The sequence below is a fragment of the Podarcis tiliguerta genome (assembly GCF_965153285.1).
Source record: "Podarcis tiliguerta genome assembly, chromosome: 2".
Classification (NCBI taxonomy): domain Eukaryota; kingdom Metazoa; phylum Chordata; class Lepidosauria; order Squamata; family Lacertidae; genus Podarcis; species Podarcis tiliguerta.
The window spans coordinates 100,892,714-100,915,675 of record NC_139535.1 but is presented as its reverse complement, the minus strand read 5'-3'; the positions used below and the strand labels follow the sequence as shown (position 1 = coordinate 100,915,675).

The 22,962-nt window shown below is 45.3% G+C and overlaps 1 protein-coding gene and 1 long non-coding RNA gene across 12 annotated transcripts in view; one reads left to right on the top strand and one right to left on the bottom strand.

Moving 5' to 3' along the window:
* The window catches only part of IKZF4 (IKAROS family zinc finger 4), an 82,374-nt gene that overhangs the window by 28,710 nt on the left and 30,702 nt on the right, over positions 1–22,962 (top strand). For 8 of the 10 annotated variants that reach the window (XM_083427597.1, XM_083427594.1, XM_083427595.1 and 5 more), the window contains exons 3-5: positions 7,737–7,841; positions 13,449–13,709; positions 14,746–14,913. In XM_083427597.1, the coding sequence (XP_083283723.1) occupies positions 7,737–7,841; positions 13,449–13,709; positions 14,746–14,913 (534 nt within the window). Of the gene's footprint in view, positions 1–2,322; positions 2,468–7,736; positions 7,842–13,448; positions 13,710–14,745; positions 14,914–22,962 lie in introns of all 10 variants that reach the window. The other 2 variants (XM_083427593.1, XM_083427601.1) reach the window with 1 other exon arrangement.
* LOC310671846 lies at positions 542–22,869 on the bottom strand. Of its 2 annotated transcripts, none has more exons than XR_014508253.1 (2): positions 21,789–22,869; positions 542–717 (listed from the first exon to the last, which is right to left on the bottom strand). It is a non-coding gene; the product is annotated as an uncharacterized lncRNA (long non-coding RNA). The 2 variants fall into 2 exon arrangements; XR_014508254.1 differs by lacking the exon at positions 21,789–22,869 and adding an exon at positions 3,067–3,144.

Here is a 22,962-nt window from a genome sequence, read left to right as displayed (position 1 = left end):
TATTCTCATCATGGAAAATATTATTGTACGTGTGTTCCAAATGAGGAAAAGAGATGGAACTTTAGGTTAGGAATTGCAATTGTGGGTGCTCTCTTTTTTATTTGAAAAACTGTCAGAGATCTAGACCGTGGGGAGCTCCGAAAAATTAATAATTATAATTTGGACTATACAGTGGTACCTCGCAAGATGAATGCCTCGGAAGACAAAAAACTCGCAAGACGAAAGAGTTTTCCGTTTTCTGAGTTGCTTCGCAAGACGGATTTCCCTATGGGCTTGCTTCGCAAGACGAAACGTCTTGCGCATTTTTTTAAAAACCGCCAATGCATTCCTATGGGAAACTGTCAATACACAGTGTTGCTTCGCAAGACGAAAAAACTCGCAGAACGAAAAAACTCGTAGAATGAATTAATTTCGTCTTGCGAGGCACCACTGTAATTTAGTCTTTTTAATTTTAGTTTTTTATTTTAATTGGAGTATTATGATTGGATATATTAATTGGATGTTTTTTATTGGAAAATCAATAAAAATTATTTTTTTAAAAAAATAAAATAAAAACTGTCAGAATGCCCATGGTTGCAGCTGAGCATTGGCAGTTGCTCCTTCTCAACTAGTAGAAAGTGGACAATAGCCTTGATGTTTGGTTCACAGGATTTCCATTAAAGCACACTTCTGCAACAGGACGGAGAGATGGAAGCACAGCAGTCCGTCCTCATTGTCCTGGGATAAAATATGGCAACCGTTATTGTTGGTGTAATCATATCAGGCAGAAGCAGGGAGGATGTATGTTGCAGTGTATACCTAGCAGGTGAGAAACACATTGGACCGTGAAACCAGCACTGATGTGCGGTAAATACATAGTGTAGACAAGGCTAGAAAAATCCCAGAGTCTGACCATTGAAAAATTCAAAGCTGGAATTCAGTTTTTATTTTTTCGCTCTCTACAGTGCTGACTTGAAAACTTAGGTCCTGGTTCCAATGAGTTTGTTTGTTTGTTTGTAGTACTGAGCTCAGGATTTCCCTTTCTCAAGAAAAGGCCTGTGCTTGGTCTGAAATGGTTAAATACGCAACTTCAAGTTGATTGATCAGTTAAATTGACTTTAACTGTTTAAAAAGTGCCTCTGACTAATTGAGCAGCAGATCTTTAGCATTATTCTTGATTAAAAGCCATGGGTGGTAGGCGCCTTCTTGAAGGCATTTGCTTTTTCTCTCACTTGTGTGCAGGAGGCGATGAATGCCTGCTAGGACACACATGCATAATTTAAAATTTAGACATTTGCTTTTTTCCCCCCCTTTAGAACTATTATTTTTATTATGGAAATTAACTCTGCAGAAGTCGGCTAAAGCTCCTGTAACATGCACTTCTTTCTCCTGATTTTTTTAAGTAGGCGTGATAGAAATACAACAGCTAAGTGCATAATTTTAATCAGAAGATAGCAGTAGCTTGCATTTATACTCCTAATCAAAAACAAAAAAACGTGTTTCCATGAAGTGATTAAACTCTTAGTGGAAAAGACGGAATGGGAAAAAACTAAGGGGTAGGGATTTTAAAAAGAATAATGAACTAGATTTGTGATGAGCCCAGTAACAACGGGAAAGCTTCCCTCAAGATTTTACTTTATCTCCTCAAGGTATTCGAAAGAGCAGGGAAACATTTTCTTTATTCCCCACTCCACACATTCAGTAGATTTTTTCTCTCTCTCCTTTGGCTCTTCAATTTACCCAAGTAACGTTTAAATGAAGTAATGCTGTTTGCGCTGATCCCGTACCTAATGGTTTTGATCTAGCTATTTGGCCAAGAGAAAACTGGTTAGCCAAAGAAACATGGCTACTTTACTGTGAAAGAATGAGTCAATTGTGTACAATGTGCAGCACACCTTAATAGAAATATATATATATATATATATATATATATATATATTCTGTTGAATGCAGTGGTGTGTTTCATTGTACTTATACAGTTTCTCCTGCCACTTTCTAGAGTGTTAAAGGCTCTTTCGGTGGCAGCTCTTATCTTTCCAGAGCAACTGTGAAGCATTCATTCTGTTGCCAAAGTGATGGGGGTTAGGCAACAACTGCGATGTTTTTTCCACGGACTTCCTTGCTTCCCGGGCAATGTAGGGTTGTTGTGGGTTTTTTTTGAAAAACCATCACTAAAGGGATGTCCCCTTGTAAGCTGATGGCTCTGTTTTCAGAGGCAAGGCATATAAAGCGTTCAGAGGAGCAAGCCAGAATCTCAGCGAAAGGGGACACTGCAGCCGTATGGATTCCTGCTCTAACTGTGCTGCTTGATTGTAAAATGACGGCCGTTTCTCTCACTTCCAGGAATCTCTTCTTCCTGGAAGGTGAGTGGCTGAGTTCACCCTACTGCCGAGATGCAGCCACACACACACACAGTCTGTATTCCTGTGCTGTTTCCAAGGAGTTGGCTGTGATAACACTCCAGGGTATCTTCACAAGCTAGAATAATGTAAGTTAAATGGGGAGCGGGGTGGCCGTGTGAAATAACTCCATGCTCTTTTCTGTTTTCATTTACACTTGGCGCCATTTGGGGTGTGTCTGATGCCATGCAGAACAGTGCAGGAAGTGGCTGACTTTCGATGCAAGTAAATTGATCTCTAGAATTCCTTCATCGTCTGTGTCAGGGGGTGGGGTGGGTGATAGAGTCTGTTCGAAATCAGAAATGCAACTGCAGGCGATCGGTTAGGGATGAGCAACCAAAGGGGAAATATAAATGTAGTATGTGTTATAAAAGCAGCAGACAAGACTGTTAAAGACACCCCCTTTTTTCTTCCTCCACCCTCTGCTATTTAGTAAAAGCCTAGGGAAGGGGTCAGGGCCATAATTCTCTGTGTGTTCTGGCAAGGAGCAGAAGAAATCCTTGGTTCAAGTAATTGCTGCTTAAATGTGCTCCGCTGCGAACTGTTTGCTGCTGGTGCCTATTTTGCTTAGCCGTATCACGGCTAACTTCTAATTAAACGATTAATATCCATATTGAGGGGGGTGTGGCTGCTTCTAGGCACTTGCAGAGATAGGCTTACTATGACATAGACTCTCCTGTTTACCCACCTGAGGAGTGACAGCCTTAAGCGAAAGGGTGAAATTCCTTTTTTCAGGACCCAGAAAGTCTTGGCCTTGGGGCCCACCTGGGAGAAGAAAGCAACAACTTTTCCTTAAAGATAAAATGATCACAAGGCACCAGCCTTGCATGCTGTGCCTGTGTTAAATTTGACTTCACCTGGTCGGAACAGTTTGTTTCCTTTATCTTGGCAGATCCTGGAATGTGCTAAGCTATGTGGGCATGAGAACAGCAGCTAGCATTCAAACGCTGAAGAAAATCACCTGTCTCTGTACTAAAGCCTCTCTGATGAGAATGTCTCCAGACTTGCTTCCTGTCTTTTAGAACTTGCTTTTTTCCTAAGTAGATAAGAGTGCTTCCAAACAAGAGGGGCACTAGACAGGAATTGGGGTGAGGGGACAGTGCCTTGCAGAAAAGACGTTCAGGGGGCTGGCATTGCTACAGTATTTTCATTGCAGTCATTATGCTGCCTGAACCATAGCTGTCAAGCGTCCCTTATTTGGCGGGACAGTCCCTTATCCCAGCACCATGTCCCGCTGCTGTCCCTTATTGATGATGTCCCTTAAATAAGCTACTGAAGGTAATGGGGTCCTTTCTATGACCAGCTGTCCTTTGTCAACAACAAATTGTTGCTGTTTTTTGTGTTGAATATATGCTATATGGTAATTTATGGACCTAATAGGTCCATGCAACAAAATATGTTGCATGCAACAAAATATGTATTTTATCAAAGTAATTGTTGATCCCTTATTTTGGCTGCTGATCCCTTATTTTCGAGGCCACTGGTCCCTTATTTTCAAATCTGTAAGTTGACAGCTATGGCCTGTACTGATCCTGCTTCTCTAAATGCAGTGCCAATGAACAACAGGGAAATTGTTCTTATTTTCATCTGAATAAATAGAAAAGCAAAAGTACTCATGTTGACCCGTAAGAAAAAAAGCCGACATTAGGAGACAATACCTTTGTACTGAGCAAACTTTCAGGTTCCATAGAACTCTTCACCAGGCTAGAGGGAAGAGCTTGGCTGATGTTTAAGTAATGGATTGAGTCTGTATTTTAAGTCAAAGGGTTGTATCCAGAGCTGTTAGTCCACTCGTGCAAGTTTCCTTGTGAAAGCAGAGATCTGTTTTCCAGTGTTGCATTTGTTGTTGTTGTTTAGTCGTTTAGTCGTGTCCGACTCTTCGTGACCCCATGGACCAGAGCATGCCAGGCACTCCTGTCTTCCACTGCCTCCCGCAGTTTGGTCAAACTCATGCTGGTTGCTTCGAGAACACTGTCCAACCATCTCGTTCTCTGTCGTCCCCTTCTCCTTGTGCCCTCCATCTTTTCCAATATCAGGGTCTTTTCTAGGGAGTCTTCTCTTCTCATGAGGTGGCCAAAGTATTGGAGCCTCAGCTTCAGGATCTGTCCTTCCAGTGAGCACTCAGGGCTGATTTCCTTCAGAATGGAGAGGTTTGATTTGCTTGCAGTCCATGGGACTCTCAAGAGTCTCCTCCAGCACCATAATTCAAAAGCATCAATTCTTTGGCGATCAGCCTTTTTTATGGTCCAGCTCTCACTTCCATATATCACTACTGGGAGAACCATAGCTTTTACTATACGGACCTTTGTTGGCAAGGTGATGTCTCTGCTTTTTAAGATGCTGTCTAGGTTTGTGCTGCATATTAGGGGTAAACCCACGTAGCAGGTCCGCCGATGTAACGATTGCGCAAGAGCTTGCACTAGCACAAGTGTACAAATTGCACTTTAAAATACAAGCTGTTCGTTTTTTGGAACCTCTTGCGCAAGATAACTCACTAATGGAACAGGTTCATTGCTAAGTTTCTTTAACTTCACACTACATTGGATACAACCCACGGTCTTAAGTTGCAGCGTGGAAGGGAGATAGCAGACATTCAATGGCCATCATTGCTACACAAGGCCCCACTGGCATCAAGTGGCAAGGAGTGCCAATTTCCAGCTTTGCCTGGTTTGTCAGCTGCTGCTGTTCAGCCTGGCTACACTTCTGCGTACTCTAGTAACCTCCTGTCTTGACAGCTATAACGCAGGGATTTTCTTGTATGGAGGAGCGTGGACTCCTGTGAGCCCCCACCTGCATTCTGAAATGGTAGAACTGAGACAGATTTTGTCACATCGGTGAGATTTAAGCCCAGGACATTCCTTCCAGTCTCTTCAAAAACCTTCAGCGAGGAACAGTGATAAATGCAGTTTACCAAGCTACCGTCAATTAGCATTCCATGGTTTCTGCTCTGCTTCCCTGCAGCTTTCTACAATGGACTGGTTAAACTGTAATTATCCTGGATTGCTAAACTGCAGTTTAGCACAGGGGTGGGGAACTGAACGTGGCTGGCAAGCTAAATCCTTCCCGCATACACACCTGTGGGCCAACTTTGACAGGTGGGCAGCTCTGCCTACCTGTCAACCTCTTGGCATCATTATGACCTCCTGGGACAGCTTCAAAAGGGCTTGCTTTAATTAGCTGCTAATTAGCTACAAATAGACAATATGGGACTCCACCAGATCAGCAAGAAGCCCTGCTTGGAAAAGAACAGTCCAGAGTTCCCTTGAAGCCCCCAGTGGTTTTGAGATTATTCCTTTGGAACCATTCCCTTCTCTCCCCCACATAAGTTATCAAGTATGGAGGAAGGTTGATGTGGTTTGGAGAAAATGGCTTTGTGGGCTAAACTTTGGGACCTACACTGGGCCTAATGACACACCAACAGGCTGGAGATTCCTTAGCAAGTCAGCGACAAACATTGGGTCTTCCATTTTATGTTAGCTTTGGCGTAGTTAGTTATCCTGGTTTATTTAGTTTAAATGAACAAAGTTTATTTAAGAGGGTCCCCCCCAATGCATGCAAAAGGAGGTAGGCTGCAATCCTATAGCAAGCCAGGAATGTTGTATCCAAAAGGAGCAACATCGTCCCTTCCCTTCATTTGGCTTCGTTATAAAACATAAAGATGATCATGCCCCATCTTAAACCGAGTCTTTAGATTAAGCACACTTAACTCCTTTAAATTGGTGGAGCTGCAGGCAGATACACCAGTGCAAATATTTAATATGGGTGTGTAAAGTGCACTGATGTATCTTGTTGAGTGATTCTGTCCCTCCATAGTCATGTTAAGTCACTAAACAAGTAGCTTTTTTTATCGATAGGTTGTGTTTTCAGTATACAGTGTACAATGATTTTTTTTAAAAAATGGGATAATGTGTGGAATATAACATGGCACTAAGGAGACTGTTGTGTCAGTTCAAGCAATTGACCCACTGAAATTAATAAACATGACTTAGTTAAGCCCATTAATTGCAGTGGGTCTACTCTGAGTAAAACTTAGTTGAATTCCTCTCTTAAGTGAGATTGGGTTGAATCCAATGAAGTTCTTCTCAGAGAAGACTTGTTGAAATGAATATACCAAACTTAGCCATGTCCATAAATTCCATTGGTCCTACTTAGAGCATGACTGTTGTTGAATACAACCCACACCCTTTCCAAAACAATAAATGAGGTGGGCTTAGGGAGGATGAGTTCTAATTAATGGAAGAATTAGAAACTGCACACTAAAAAACAACAAGAGTACACATTTGAATAATTTAGTTGGGCTAGCTTCTCTAAAAGGGCAAGCTGTCAGACTCTAAAAAAAAAGTAAAATGCAAGATTCTGCGAACTCCCTAGTGTTGCATGACTTCCATGTACACTGTAGCTAATAAACCGTTAATAAGATCTTTATATGCAACTGATTCACGTTCTTCCCCATAAATAGATAAAGAGAACGAACTAAGCAAGGGCTTTTGGCGCATGCTTTCTTCCTCTTGGATGCAACAGCAAACAACACAGGAATCCATACACGAAGAATGCATTTGAAATCAGTTCACTGTAGTATTGTTATCTTGAGCCTGGATTCTGCAATCATTCATATATATATATATATATATATATCAGCTATTCCATGAGACTTCATGTTGAAACTCTTCTGTATGACACATTTCTGTATTCATATTGCGTATTATTTGCACAACAACAAAGCTACGTATATCCTGGCTTTTATTTAAGGTGATTCAAATTTTAAATGGGGATCCCTTTATCCTGTAATTGCCATGTAATGAGATATTTGCACTTCTTTGATGATTCCCAAGTGCTGCTGCATATATTGGTTACAAGCATTCGGGTAGCTTAGAGGCTGCAGGCTTATTTTGACAATGCATGTTATACATGTTAAACCAGTATCATCATTCTGAAAACATTTATGAATTCAGTCGTATAAATACAAGAAGGCTGCTTTATGTATGTAATAGAACTGGTTCTATCAGTATCTGACATCTCTCTTCTGAAATGCTGGACGGATGTTCACTGTATCTGAGTCTACACTGATAATCATCTGATCATCATAAACTATACGCAAGTGCAAGAACAGGGCACTTATTATATACATGGTTGGGATTTGTTGGGATTCCTCCTGCTAGGTTTTCATTCAGTCAGAGCACCAATGGAATTTTTTTTCATTCAGATTTTGTAGGCTGCAAAATCTAGACTTTACTCAAACTCATCAGGAGAGTTTCCTTTCCTCTGTGCCCATCTTCAGTCCTAAGCACAGGAAAAATATTTCTTGATTTCTTGAAACGAGGCTTACCTGTGCTCTCTGCTTCTTTTTGTTCCCCAAAGGTAGTGGAGATTCCTCTTTGGAAAAGGAGTTCACCTCCACGATTGTGGGCCCTACTGTGAGCACACCAAACAGCCAACATTCCTCCCCAAGCCGCTCCCTTAGTGGTAAGTATGTCATTTTCTGATTCCTGTAGTTTATGTCCAAAAGGTGTGGGGCCCAAGCTGTGATCAAGGCAGAGACCACTTTTGAAATCCTCCCAAAAAGTTCTGCACAAAGATAACCACATCAGCGAAGAATTTACCTTTTGGATGAGGCCCTGGAAAAGAGGCGGCTTTTATACAGCAGCCTTGGATTATCTGAACTTTCTGCCTAGTATTCTCTCCTGCTCAGATTTTTAGTCTGAGAGATTTAAAAGTCACTGTTTGGTTCCTGACACATTTATCAACAAAGAAGGCATTTCCTCTCATAGTGAGTGAATGACTGGAAATTGTGGTTGCTGGGAAAGCACCAGTGGTGCTAGATCATGCGAGCAAAGAGTTGGAGATGCGGGAGAGGACTCTATATTCAGATGGTGTTGGAAAAAGATTTGTTTGCATTGATGCATTCTAATTTGGCATGTTCTGCAACCACCAGGATTTCCTGCTGAAATTATCAACTGGGCTTTCCTTTTTTTCTTTTTTTCAGAATTTTGCTGAAAAGTATGACCACCATGTTGCAGAGTTAATGTATGGGAAAGATTAGCGTTCTCAGACTTGACTTCTGACTATTGTCTCTCACCTGATAATACCACTTTGTGTTAGACAGCTATATGGTAAAGGTAGAGGGACCCCTGACCATTAGGTCCAGTTGTGACCGACTCTGGGGTTGCGGCGCTCATCTCGCTTTATTGGCCAAGGGCTTCTGGGTCATGTGGCCAGCATGACTAAGCCGCTTCTGGCGAACCAGAGCAGCGCACGGAAATGCCATTTACCTTCCCGCCGGAGCGGTACCTCTTTATCTACTTGCACTTTGACGTGCTTTCAAACTGCTAGGTTGGCAGGAGCAGGGACTGAGCAATGGGAGCTCACCCCGTCATGGGGATTCGAACCGCTGACCTTCTGATCAGCAAGTCCTAGGCTCTGTGGTTTAGACCACAGCGCCACTTGCGTCCCGTTAGATAGCTATAACATCCTCTTAATTCTTTATCTGAAATCATGGGTGGTTTATATTACAGTCCAGTTGGTTTATAAAACCGATTACAGTTGGCTTATAAAAACCAACAATTAAATCCAGTTTTAGTCATTTAGAAAGGAACGTTCAAATGTCCATGTTAACACGTCCGCTGCGTTAAAATTTAGTTGATCCCCTGGAAAAGCATCATCACACTTGTTCAGTGTAACAGGAGGAGAACCCAGCGTATGGTTTGAGCAAATAGGAAATGAGTATCTTCCCCTTTAAAAGGGAGACGCTGCCTGATACCGTTGCTTCTGATCGGTCTTGATTTCACAGCTGGTTCAGCCAGCAAGCTCATGCCCCAGTGGAGCAGAAATATTACATAACCTGTTTTGCCAACCCAACCAGACTCTGCCTTCCTTCTGTAAGGAAAGTTGCAGAACAAAAGCCAGCCCTCCGTTTGCTGTGGGGGAGAGAGAAAAAGAAACACTCATCCCCAGGGGAGCGAAAAAACATCAAAGTTCAACCAGCATCAATATACCCAAGCAGCTCCTGCCACAGCGAGCAGGTTTTCATTTCATATTTGCGCACAGAAGTGTCGGCTTGCAGCTGGATCTCCAAGATGTATAAACAGGAGTATGCCTAACCTAAGTAAGCTGGCTTCTATTAATGTAATTAATGGCGAGATATTCTAGGAGCACAGGTAAATTCTCTGCACTAGCCTCCTGCCATGGCTGCCAGCCATAGCTGTGTGTGCAAGGCCTTCGAGTTGCTACCTTCAGTCTGTATAGCATGAATAGGTGGCAACTAGATAAGGGAGGAAAAAGCAGAGATGCGGGCAATGACCTACATTCTTAACTATTCCAACGCTCTGTGGAATGCCACAAATCAAACACTCTTTAAGAATGAACATGGTAACTGCCGCCTTAATTCTAGGTGCCATTTCTTTTCTTTTTTAACATTTTTTTATTAGTTTTCCAATATACAGTCATACCTCGGGTTGAATGTGCTTCAGGCTGAGCGCTTTCGGGTTGCGCTCTGCGGCAACCCAGAAGTAACGGAGCATGTTACTTCCGGGTTTCGCCACATGCGCAGACGCTCGAAATGACATCACGCACATGCGCGGAAGCGGCAAAATGCGACCCGCGCACGTGCAGACGCATCTTACGTTCTATTCAGGATGCAAATGGGGCTCCGGAACAGATGCTGTTTGCATCCCGAGGTACTTCCAATAATACCCAACTGTACTTCCAATAATAGCCAAATTATAACAATAACAATTAATTCCCAAATTATTCAATTCTCAAAGTGCCAGTCAACTTCCAATTAATACATTTTCGTTAAAATCAGCTCCCCCCATGATGGTTTGGCTGCATTTCCGATCTTACATCACTGTGTTCCATAATCGTAATTAATGTCAGTTATGGGACGCAGGTGGTGGCGCTGTGGGAAAAAGCCTCAGCGCCTAGGGCTTGCCGATCGAAAGGTCGGCGGTTCGAATCCCCGCGACGGGGTGCGCTCCCGTTGTTCGGTCCCAGCGCCTGCCAACCTAGCAGTTCTAAAGCACTCCCGGGTGCAAGTAGATAAATAGGGACCGCTTACTAGCGGGAAGGTAAACGGCGTTTCCGTGTGCGGCTCTGGCTCACCAGAGCAGCGATGTCATGCTGGCCACGTGACCCGGAAGTGTCTCCGGACAGCGCTGGCCCTCGGCCTCTTGAGTGAGATGGGCGCACAACCCTAGAGTCTGTCAAGACTGGCCCGTACGGGCAGGGGTACCTTTACCTTTTTTTATAATAATAATAATTCCTTAGTCAACTGCTGTATAATTAACGATTTCCATTCGTGATGTTACAATATATAAACTTAGAAAGCTTCAGGTGAGTAGGATGGAGCCCAGTGGAAGTCATCTGGAGACAGGCTTAAAAAGCCTCAGTCTGCTTCCAGCCTTTGCTGGAGCAAATTTCAAATGGTACTTGCCCAGAACATGACAAAATGGTACTTGCAACTAAATGTTGTAGTGCATCCTTCTGACAAATGTGCTTGTGTTCAAGGCCCTCCCCCAGTCAACCATTCTGCCAAGCAGGGCATTCCATTCTCTCTCCCCCCGCCCATTTTATATTCGGATAACAATCACTAATATTATTTAAAGAATGGTAATTGTGTGTGCCTTATTAAAGAGTTACTTGGGGGGGGGGAATTAAGCTTCAGGTGAGGAAACTCAAACTATTATCTTTATTCTGCCCTGCGTGTGAAAAAAATCTAGGTGACATTTCATGGAGAGTCTGAAGGGATTATATCAGCTGTCTAGCCTTCCCCAACCTAGCGCCCTCCATATGTTTTGGACTTCCATCATGCTGTGGGGATATGCCGATTAGGATTGATGCGGGTTGGAGTCCAAAACATCTGAAAGGCGTCAGGTTGGGAAAGGCTGGTTCATATTGTTTCCTTATCCCAAAACACATGAGCATGGCTAAAAGTGCCATCCTTTGTGGGAGGCACACCAAATATGATTGGAGCACCTTTGTTCACGTGCCTGCTGTGTTTATATACGAAGCAGGTGGTGCTGGGCTTTTTAATTTTAAGAAAAGAAGGATACACACAGGTGAGAGAACTGAACCTTCTCCCTCCCTTTATCTGCCTCTGCTTTGCTGTTATGGGCATTTTGCTCCCAGCCTAGTCTCAAGCTGGATTGGGAGAAAATTACCTGAAGCAAAAAACAGAACAAGGGAGGGGTAAGGGTTCAGCTTCCCTTTTCATTTTTAGGCTCTCCACCTTCCGCTGTATTAATAGGCGGTCCTGATGCATGTGTAGCAAGCGTGTGCAAGTTATGGTGGACAATACTGAGCTACATGGACCAATGGACTGAACTGGTATAAAGCAGCTTCCTCCTGTTTTCCCATTGCAGTGGAATGCTGCTTGGAAGAGAAAGCAGTGGGACTTAGGAGTTGGGAGGAGATTCGCATACGAGAGTCCTTCTTTTCAATACACTCCTTGGAATGATGTAACCTGGCCACGGACCAAAGGTTCAGGAGTGTTTATTCAGCAAGGCCTCGCAAACAGCATTCCTTCTGCGGCGGAGGCTGCTCCATGTGTCCATCGGTCGAAACAGGAAGTCCTCGTTTTTCAAGCTTTACATTCCATTAGCTGCTTCAGGGGGAAGCCCTGCGCTAGATGCTCCCTGCTTTCCAAGTTGCGAGCTTGCCCTGTCTCTGGCTTGGAAAGGGCCAGGTTTTAAATATTTGATTGCCCATTTTTGCACCTTGAAATCGGACGAGTGTCCATTGTTACACCAGCTGATGTGGTTAATAATAATGATAATAATTTATCATTTATACCCCGCCCATCTGGCTGGGTTTCCCCAGCCACTGGTTGGATTTACAGGCCAGCTGTGTGTTCCCCTAGCAAAGAGCTCTTCTTGCTAATGTCGTAGCTTTCTTGCGCATTCTTAACTGAACCTTTTGGAAACCAGAGCCTGGGTTTAGGACTCTTGACCTACTGTCTATAGAAAAGCTGCCACAACATTCTTGCAGGGGGCTAGCAGAAAAATCCCTGAGTCTTAGAAGGCTGCTCTTCAGACTGTTTTCTTGCCTGTATTTTCAGAGTGGAACATCTTTTCTACCTGGCCGGGGATCTAGTGGAGGAGGAGAGGCCTTCTCCCCTCCCCCATGTGATGAGCGCTACATTATTTGGAGCACTGGGGATTGTATTTGATTTTTACACCTTTTGATACTCTAGAACAGCCATCCCCAAACTCAGCCCTCTGGATGTTTTGGGACTACAACTCCCATCATCCCAAACTAACAGGACCAGTGGTCAGGGATGATGGGAATTGTAGTCCCAAAACATCTGGAGCACTGAGTCTGGGGATGCCTGCTCTAGAACATAAGAAGAACCCTACTGTTGCCCTGCACCAACTGGCAGATTAAAAAGTAATCATAGTAGTTCACTTAGCTGATGTGTTTAATGCTCATTTATAGCCCTGGCCTCCATGAATTTGTCTAATCCCTTTTTAAAGTTCCTTCTAAACTAGTGGCTTATTTATTACATGTATATGTCACATTTCTCTTTCAAGAAGCTCAGGGTGGTGCACATGGTTCTCCTCCCCATTTCATCCTGACAACAACTCTGTGAGGTAGGTTAGGGTAATAGATAGTGACTGGTCCAAAGTCACCCAGTGAACTTAATGGCTGAGTGGGGATTCAAACCCTGCTCTATCAGGTCCTACTTCAATACTTTAACCGTTACACTACACTGGCTCTCTTGTAACACTGAATCCCATATGTTGATGATGCACTTTCTGAGTAAATACTCCATTGGTTGGTGCTGAATTTGCTCCCAATCAGTGTCAAGGGATGATCTAAAGTAGTGGGAAAGAAGGATAAATCTTCCCCCACACACTCATCATACATAATTTTAGAAATTTCTCCCCACCCACCTGGCCTTAGATGCTAGTAGGATCTATTAATAATTATTGATGGTTATTTTTTAGAAGTCTCTTTTCACTCTCCTGGACTATAACAACTTTTTTTTAAAAAAAAGTTAACTGTTTACAAATACTTGTCACAAACCTGTACGTGCTTTGTTTTTTCTTTTTCTTTTTACATCTTTCCCCTCCATAGCAAATTCTATCAAGGTGGAAATGTACAGTGATGAAGAATCAAGCCGGCTGCTGTCGCATGACGACCGGCTCATTGAAAAAGAGGACAGCGTGATTGTGGAGGATTCTCTCTCTGAGCCACTCGGCTACTGTGACGGGACAGGGCAGGAGCCACATTCCCCTGGCGGCATCCGGCTACCCAATGGCAAGCTGAAATGTGATATCTGTGGGATGGTGTGCATTGGCCCGAACGTACTGATGGTGCACAAGCGCAGCCACACCGGTGAGCAGGCATGGCTGCTGGTAACCGTAAGGGCTGATGCATGAGCTTTGCACTTGTATAATAGTGCTTTAAGTCTCAATGGTCTAAAAGTTCTATGTGTCACGCTCAGGCTCTTTAGCCTAATAAGGCTCTGAGCTGCTTTATAACTCTTTCCTTACAAGACTGGGTGTTAGATCAATCCAGGTGCATTCAGAGTACTTCACACATCCACATGTCATGCTAAACCATGGTTTTCTGCAAGATGCATGAGCTGGAAGCACTCATGCTTGCTCATGAACAGCTCCATGGAGGACTTAGGGGGACAGTGTTAAATGAAATAATTGTGCTAGCACAAGGATTTGCACTAGCAGAATGGGACTTCCTCCCTCTCCTCTTCCAGAGAGTTGGAGGATTCCCCAGAATGGATTTAGGAAGTTGGGGAGGGGAGCAGAGGGGGGGATAGTTCTGCTGCACAATGAGAAATCCTTGCCTCAGTGGAACTGTCCACTTAGGTTAAAAAAAGATAAAGGACGCCTGGACAGTTAAGCCCAAAGATGAATATGGGGTTGTGGTGCTCATCTCACTTTCAGGCTGAGGGAGCTGGCGTTTGCCCACAGACAGCTTTCCGGGTCATGTGGCCAGCATGAGTAAACCACTTCTGGCGCAACGGGACACTGTGATGGAAACCAGAGCGCAGGGAAATGCCGTTTCCCTTCCCACCACAGCGGTACCTATTTATCTGCTTGCACTGGTGTGCTTTTGAACTGCTAGGTTGGCAGGAGCTGGGACCGAGCAACGGGAGCTCACCTCGTCACGGGGATTTGAACCGCCAACCTTCTGATCGGCAACCCCAAGAGGCTCCATGGTTTAGGCCACAGTGCCACCTGCACCATTTAACACTACACTGAATACAACCCCGAGTCTGTTTGTTTCCTTTAAACTCAGTTTATCAGCATGTTTGAGCTGGGGGTCATGGTTCATCAGCGAAAGCAAGGATCGAGGCTAACCTTTCTGGATACTCATCCCAATGCGTTCTTCTTCTTCTTCTTCTTCCTAGGTGAAAGGCCGTTCCATTGCAATCAGTGCGGTGCCTCCTTCACCCAAAAGGGCAACCTCCTGCGCCACATCAAGCTGCACTCGGGCGAGAAGCCCTTCAAATGTCCCTTCTGTAACTATGCCTGTCGGAGGAGAGACGCACTCACGGGGCACCTCCGAACACACTCAGGTGGGTCACGAGGCACTTCTGCTCTAGCTCAGTTTTATGGGTATTTTCTTTTCTTTATTGTCCCATTGTTTTATGAACAGTGTTTAGAAATGTATATAATTAAGCAGCACCGTATTTTTCACTCCATAAGACGCACCTGACCATAAGACGCACCTAGTTTTTGGAGGGGGAATGCAAGAAAAAAAAAGATGATTTAAAGGGAGCGCTGAGCAGAGCCTGTATGCATCCCAGGCTCTGCTCAGCGCTCCCTTTCACGAGCCGCACGGAGCGTGTGTGCAGCGCTTGCAGGCTTTTCCCCAAGGAGGGAGAAGCCCCCAAGAGCCGCACACACGCTCCGTGCGGTTCTTTAAAGGGAGCACAGCTATCCCTGGCTTTTGCAGGAGGTGGGGGAAGGGACAGAGCATGCGGCACGCTCTGTCCCTTCCCCCACCTCCCGCAAAAGCCAGCGATAGTTGCGCAAAGCCTCCGCAGGGCAGCGGGATGAAGGCTCCCCATGCCCTGTGGAGGCTTTGCGCGGCTAAGCCAGAAGCTAGAACAGCAAGAGGGAGCGTGGCGCAACGCTCCCTCTCACTGTTCTGGCTTCTGGGATAGCTGCACAGCCTGCATTGGCTCCATAAGACGCACACACATTTACCCTTACTTTTTAGGAGGGGAAAAGTGCGTCTTATAGAGCGAAAAATACAGTATATAAATTTCTTAGACAAAAAATAAATAGTTATAGCAAGGTAGGCCTTGGTGGGTTGGTAGAACGATCTCCTGCTCTTTGCCCTCGGCCCAAACCTCTGCTAGTTGAAGTCACCTCTTCTTAAAGGGGGGTAGACCACAGTGACCACCCATGTCAAGCTTCAGGGAATCTGACCCCTCCCCCGGTGGCAGCCACAAAGCAGATAAAAAAGAATTGTTCTTACCATGTAATTTATTCAGTATTCACAGAGAGAGACGAAGGAATGCAGTCTCTATTAAATAATGGCGTTGCTCCGAGTAAATTCCAACCCCTTCCATCTCTCCTATTCTACGTCATCCCTGCGCCGGCTAATTTGAGTTTTCTGCCTATGAGCTTTCTGTTCTACTACTCTCAGTACCTGGAGAGGGGGGCTTTCCAGAGACACTGAGCCTGTCAGCTGTCGCTCCCCCGGTACTGCTTCTTCCTGCTGTTCCTCTCCCAATATTTCCCAGCTTTTCCACTCTGCAGCCTCTGAACTATGTCCTTCTGCAAACCACTGTTCTAAATCTATATTGTCCTCCTGTTCTCGGGAAGGTTCTGGAGAAGGTGGGGGCAGCCCCCACCATTCCTTCTCAGTCCAGCCCCTGGCCACCCACAGCCATCCAACCATTCCCTGTGTTCCATCACCTCCAGTGCCTGCCTTCTAATCTGGATCCACCCATTCATGATTTTTTTCTCTCTGACAGATGTTATTTACTTGTTACATCTGTATCCCACCCTTCCTTCAACTCTGAAGGTGGAACTGTCTTCACACCATTCTCTGCTATTTAGGAACATTCCCGTCTTTCAGGTTCTTCTCTAACTGACCCTGGAAATCTTCGTATTGTTGACTCTGCATTATCTTAATGGCAGTTTTATCAAGCTTTACCTGTTGGTCCTAGTAATCTCTTAGATTGAGCCTACTGTGTCCTTAATCCTATGGATTAACATGACCTCATGTTGCACCTGAATAAAACCTCAATTGCAGCAATTAAAGTTCAGCTGAAGATCTGTATAAGTTCTCAAAGTTGTGACTTATATAAAAGGGGGCGGGGAATGAATATCTAAACAAAATTCTTAAACTTAGAATCTACTTCATTAGGAAAGGAATTACATTGAAAATAAAACTTAGCGTATTTTGGCATAGCATATTTATGCAAATCTATGGTTCAGCCACACCTGGAATGCTGGGCATGTAATTCTGGACACCACACCTCAAAAGGGATATTTTTTAAAATGAGAAATTAAATTTAAAAGCAACCAAAATGATCAAGGCACCGGAGCAACTCCTTTATAAGAAAAAGGTTACACTGTTTGGGACTTTCTAGCTTAGAAAAAAGACACTGGGTAGGGAAGCAAATTACGAGATATGTAGCGTATGAGATCTCAGGGTCGTGGGTTTGAGCCCTACACTGGGCAAAAAGTTTCCTGCATTGCAGGGGGTTGGACTAGATGACCCTCACGGTCCCTTCCAACTCTACAAGTCTATGAAAGTAGGGATGGCTGCCAGCTTGGATGGATTTAAAAGGAGAATAAGACTATTAGTGGCTACTAGTCATGACGGGGGTATATATCCTTCCGTATCAGAGTAGTATTCCTCTGTTACTACAATCTAGTCCTACTTGCAATTTTTTCCATAGGCATCTGGTTGGCCACTGTGGGAAAGAGATTGCTGGATCATTTAGACCAGGGGTCAGCAAACTTTTCCAGCAGGGGGCCGGTCCACTGTCCCTCAGACCTTGTGGGGGACCGGACTATATTTTGGAAAAAAAATATGAACGAATTCGTATGCCCCACAAATAACCCAGAGGTGCATTTTAAATAAAAGGACACATTCTACTCATGTAAAAACATGCTGATTCCCGGACCGTCCAGATTTAGAAGGCGACTGGGCCGGATCCGGCCCCCGGGCCTTAGTTTGCCTACCCATGATTTAGACCTTTGGGCTGCTTTTATTCTCTTATCTTGCACTGCTGGAGCCAACTCCTTGCTGGCTTTCTGTGGGCTACTGGTTTGCCAATAGGGTGCCTTATTTGTGTAGAGATGTGTAGGATTTGTGTGGACGGTTAGCATGAAGATGGACTGGTGAGTTTGTCATCAGCCTCTGAACCACGATACTTGTGATGTGGTTCTTTAAATTTAGTCTAAGGTTTTTTACTGTAGCAGTTGACTTGCTGTGAGCGAGGTGGGGGCTGGGGGGGGCAGGAAAGAGAGGGGGAAATCTGCCCACCTGCTGAGCATATATTATTTTCTCTTAGCTTCTATTTCTGCAGTGCTTTGGGGCTTTTTAACACAAACAAAATTCTTCTCTCACGCGCTGAACTTCCCGCACTGGAAAAAAAAGTTTCTTTTTGTATTATTTAGGAAGCCCTGATTAGCTGTTTTGTTAGCAAAGGAGGTCAGCATGTTGTCGTCCCCCCCCCCCCCCCCCGCCACCAAGCTTGCAAGGAAGTTGAGGGATGCTGTGGAAATCACGACAGCTCTCTTCACAGATCACTGTGCATTGCTGGGATGCTGCTGCTCTGTGCCTCGAGGCCTCTGGCCTTCCTGAAGAGTCCTTCAGTCTGGAGCAATCAAAATCAGTTGTCACTTCCCCCAACCAGCTTCCGCTTGGGTGGTTCCTGGCGACAGTTCGCAGTGGCGACAGCTCCTCTGATTCAGACCCTTCGGGGGGGGGGGTGCCACTAGGTATCCATGGTGCTTCGTACGGGCTCAGAACTATTTTGCACGTATCGTTTTTTAAGACCGGGAGAGAACTTGCAGTTTGGGGGATTCGCTCAGTCACAAAACAAAAGGTGTTGGCATTTGCCACCGAGTGAGACGCTGCCTCTGCAAAGAGCACTTTCGGGGTCATCGTATGCAGGAGCATCAGAAAATACCCTGAAGGGCCAGCCAGATGGATTGTGGGAGCTGACATGAAACGTCAGCTAAGTCACGGCCCTGCCTTCAGAGGAAGACTGCCTCACCTGATAAAGAACCAGGCTGTAATCTTTAGCCGCCACAACCCTGCTGAAAAGTTAGTTAACGCAGAAGAGTTTTGTCATCTGAGGTTCCAGATAGGTTTGGGAAAATATCTCTGTTCAGCCCCAGTAGACCAGATGCTCAGGAATTTTCATAGAACAACCTTCTTAAATACAAACAATGGGCCATCATGGAAGTGCTAAGCCTTAGCAGCTAAAGTGGTATCCCATCTTACCTATCTGCTTCCATTTCTCTCTTTCCCTCAATCCTAATTAGGTGGCAAACCTGTGTCTGGCCTATACCCCACTGCTCCTCAGTGCCAAATGCTAGACTTGTCCCTGACATGCTTGTTTTCTGTGTGCAGGGAATGTCTTTGTATTGAGGTATCTCAGTGAGCCCTAAGCCAACCTGAAGTATACTTCTTAGGGGATGCTACAACTGCTTGCTAATTTCCTGTACCCAATTGTACCATTTTTTCAGACACTGAAATGAAATACCCCAGAGTGCAGAAGTAGGTAGGATTGTCATTTGACTTCCTTTTTTATCCTTTTTGTACGTGTCTCTTTCCCACTCCCCATATATTTAAAATTGTGCTTGTCCCAAAAGGCTCAGGGTGGAAAACTGTATCTGAAGCCTAACAAGACAAGTGTACCCTTGTTCCCAAGGCTTATAGTATTAAACTGTGTTTCACTGAGGTTCCCTGCTAGTCAAAGGGCAAACCTAAGCCCAGAAGAAGGCTAAACACCAGCAGCTGGTTAGCTGAACTACTACAATTGCTGTTATTCAGTATATAGTTAAAAAGGTAAAGGACCCCTGGGCGGTTATGTCCAGTCAAAGGCACCTGTCAGATGGCAAAGGTGGTTGCTCAGAAGGAACCAGGCAGGACTCCGACCTGTCTTTTACAGGTTTTATTTAGGTGCAAAACTATTTATAGTGCAGAACCCCAAAGTTCATGTCTGCCTCAATCGCTAGCAGAATCTGGGAGTGCTTGTTTCCTGGACCTCCCCCAGTCTTGTTACGCCCAGCCTTTTCCTTCCCTCTTTGCTCTTTAGACTTCTGTGCAGGGTGGGTGATGGAGGGGCATGCTTCCCTCCTGGCCAGCTTTGCCAGAAGTGGTGCTGGGGCTCCCACCAGCATCCTCTGGTCCTTGCACCTCTTCCCCACTGGAGGTGGGGTTTTCCTCATCACTGGAAGAAGAACTGCTTTGCAAGATTTTCGGAGGCTCCCTGTAACACAACTGCCCCTCTGTTTCCCACCCCCGTTCTGATGGCAGTTCCCTGACAGCAACTATGGGGTGCGACGCTCATCTCACTTCAGACTGAGAGCCGGCTTTTGTCCACAGACAGGTTTCCGGGTCATTTGGCCACCATGACTAAATTGCAACGGAACACCGTGACGAGTGCCAGAGCAAATGAAAATGCCATTTACCTTCCTGTTGCAGCGGTACCTAGTTAACTTGCTTTGGAACTGGAACCAGGGACACTGGTGGCTCTGTGGTCTAAACCCCTGAGCCTCTTGGGCTTGCCAAGCGGAATGTCGGCGTTGGAATCCATGCGATGGGGTGAGCGCCCATTGCTCTTTCCCAGCTTCTGCCAACCTAGCAGTTCACAAGTATATGAGCACCAGTAGATAAATAGGTACCGCTGCAACGGGAAGGTAAACGGCGTTTCTGTGCACTCTGGCACTCGTGCCCCAGTAGCAGTTTCATCATGACCTGGAAAGCTGTCTGTGGACAAACGCCTGCTCCCTCGGCCTGAAAAGCAAAATGAGTGCTGCGACCCCATAGTCGCCTTTGACTGGACTTAACCATCCAGGGGTCCTTTACCTTTTTTATTCAGTATATACAGTGGTACCTCTGGTTGCGAATGGGATCTGTTCTGGAGCCCCATTCTCAACCTGAGCAGAACGCAACCTGCGTCTGAGGATACGCGGGTCGTGATTCGCTGCTTCTGTGCATGCGTGTGACGTCATTTTGAGCGTCTGTACATGCGCGAGCGGCGAAACCTGGAAGTAACCCTTTCCGGTACTTCCAGGTCGCCGCGGGACGCAACCTGAAAACACTCAACCTGAAGCAAACGCGACACAAGGTATGGCTGTACATGACATTTAGCTATTATGGCTGTTCTCTAAGGGTCCCTAGGGATTTTAGTGCCATAGCTAGAGACCAGAGAGAAAGAACTATGGGCACCTCCCCATACACACATGTGCACACAAAAGTACAATTCTCAATTCTACCACAATTTTGGTGGAAGCATTTTTTTTTCTTTTTTGGAAATGCTTTAAGCAAATTTAGAGTGTGAGTCAGTAGCAGACACGGGGGTGGGGTGGGGGTGGGGCAAAGCCTGCTGGATCAGACCAATGACCCATCTAGACTAGCATCCTGGTGGCCAATGAGTGCCTCCAGGAAGCACTCAAGCAAGGCCTGAGCACAACAGCACCCTGCTCAACTGCAATTGGTTGACTAGCAACTGGTACTCAGAGGCATTCAACAACAGTGAAGGTGGAACACAGCCATCATGACTAGTAACCACTGATCACTTTATCCTCCATGAATTTGTCTAATTCTCTTTTAAAGCCCCACCATACCGTGTGCTGCTGATGTGTAGTGTGCAATATATCTGTCAACTTTGCAGTGTTCTGTGCATGTGGCAGCCCCAGAACATAGCTTAAATTAGGGCCTCCTTATGCCATTTAGAGGGATGCAGGTGGCGCTGTGGATTAAACCACAGAGCCTAGGCCTTGCCGATCAGAAGGTCGCAGTTCGAATCCCCTTGACGGGGTGAGCTCCCGTTGCTCGGTCCCTGCTCCTGCCAACCTAGCACTTCAAAAGCACATCAAAGTGCAAGTAGATAAATAGGTACTGGTCCGGCGGGAAGGTAAACAGTGTTTCCATGCGCTGCTCTGGTTTGCCAGAAGCGGCTTAGTCATGCTGGCCACATGACCCGGAAGCTGTACGCCGGCTCCCTCGGCCAATAAAGCGAGATGAGCGCCGCAACCCCAGAGTCGGCCACGACTGGACCTAATGGTCAGGGGTCCCTTTACCTTTACCTTTTATGCCATTTAATCATGCACTAATTGAGTTGGATAACCGATGCATTCTTTCATCAAACCACTTGAAATTAACGTTTACATTGCCATAGGCCGTTTGTGTAACGGAACCCTATCCTGAACCTTCTTAGCTTTTCAGAGAAGTTGTTTCTAGCTTACCTACCCTTTTGATTATTGCAGAGTCTGGAAAGCGTATTGCTATCTCCGGTGTACCTTGATGTTCTTGTTATCCTTATCGCTGGTTCATCCCTTCAATTCCTGCTAAGATGTTGATATCCCCAGGCAGGGAAATCTGCAGGAGAACAGTTTTGCATTATGTAACAAAGAGGAATAGATACATGTACAGATGCCAGTATATGTTGGCTTGAATTTCTAGTTCCACCCCCTGACAGTTTTGGGCAGTGTATTATAACTAAAAACTCAAACTCAAAATGGCAAATCAAAAGACAAGGCATAGCTGTTTAATCCTGCCTTTCCAACTTAGGGGTTCCCACTGAAAGCCTGCTCAGATTAGAAAGCGTTACTGTAGGGCTTTTGAAAGACCTATGAAAGTCCACAGTGGGAGTATTCTAGATCAAGGGCAGCCTATGCCAAGAATGCTGTGTCCTTGTAGAATGAAATTAGTGCACAGAAGGTATATGGAAGAGCTGCTCTCAGTTGATCTCAAGGGAATGTAAGAGAGGAAAGGGAAGAGTAGGTCTCTTTGGTAAGCTGGGCTGAAGCCATTAAGCCTCCAGAGGCAACAGCTTCGTAATTACTTGCACAGCTTTTGTCCTGAGAGCTAGAGAGAGGAGTCTATAGCCTGGGCTTCTATAATCTGCACCCCAGAAATCCAGAGCCTGTGCCGAAAACAATTTAAATTCTGTGCTTTGCACGATTTATGCAAAATCATGTTGTACAGTCATACCTCGGGTTGAAGCAGTTTCAGGTTAAGCATTTTCGGGTTGTGCTCCGCGGTGACACGGAAGTAACGGAGCGCGTTACTTCCAGGTTTCGCTGCATGCGCAGATGCTCAAAATGACGTCGTGCGCATGCACGGAAGCGGCGAATCGCGACACGCACAGACACGGGTTTGCTTTCACTTCAGGATGCGAATGGGGCTCCGGAATGGATCCCGTTCGCATCCATAGGTACCACTGTACAATATATTCACGCCGGGAGGGCAAAGACTGAAGTGAGACTACATCTGAGGTCTAAAGGATTCAAGTGGGCACAGTATATACTAATGCACACATGCCTCGCCAGCCCCCAGAAAGCCTGGCCCAGAAATTTCATGTAGGCATCTGAGATGCTGCTTACATGTTTCTAGGTTTGCTTAAGCAAAAAGAAAAGGCAGG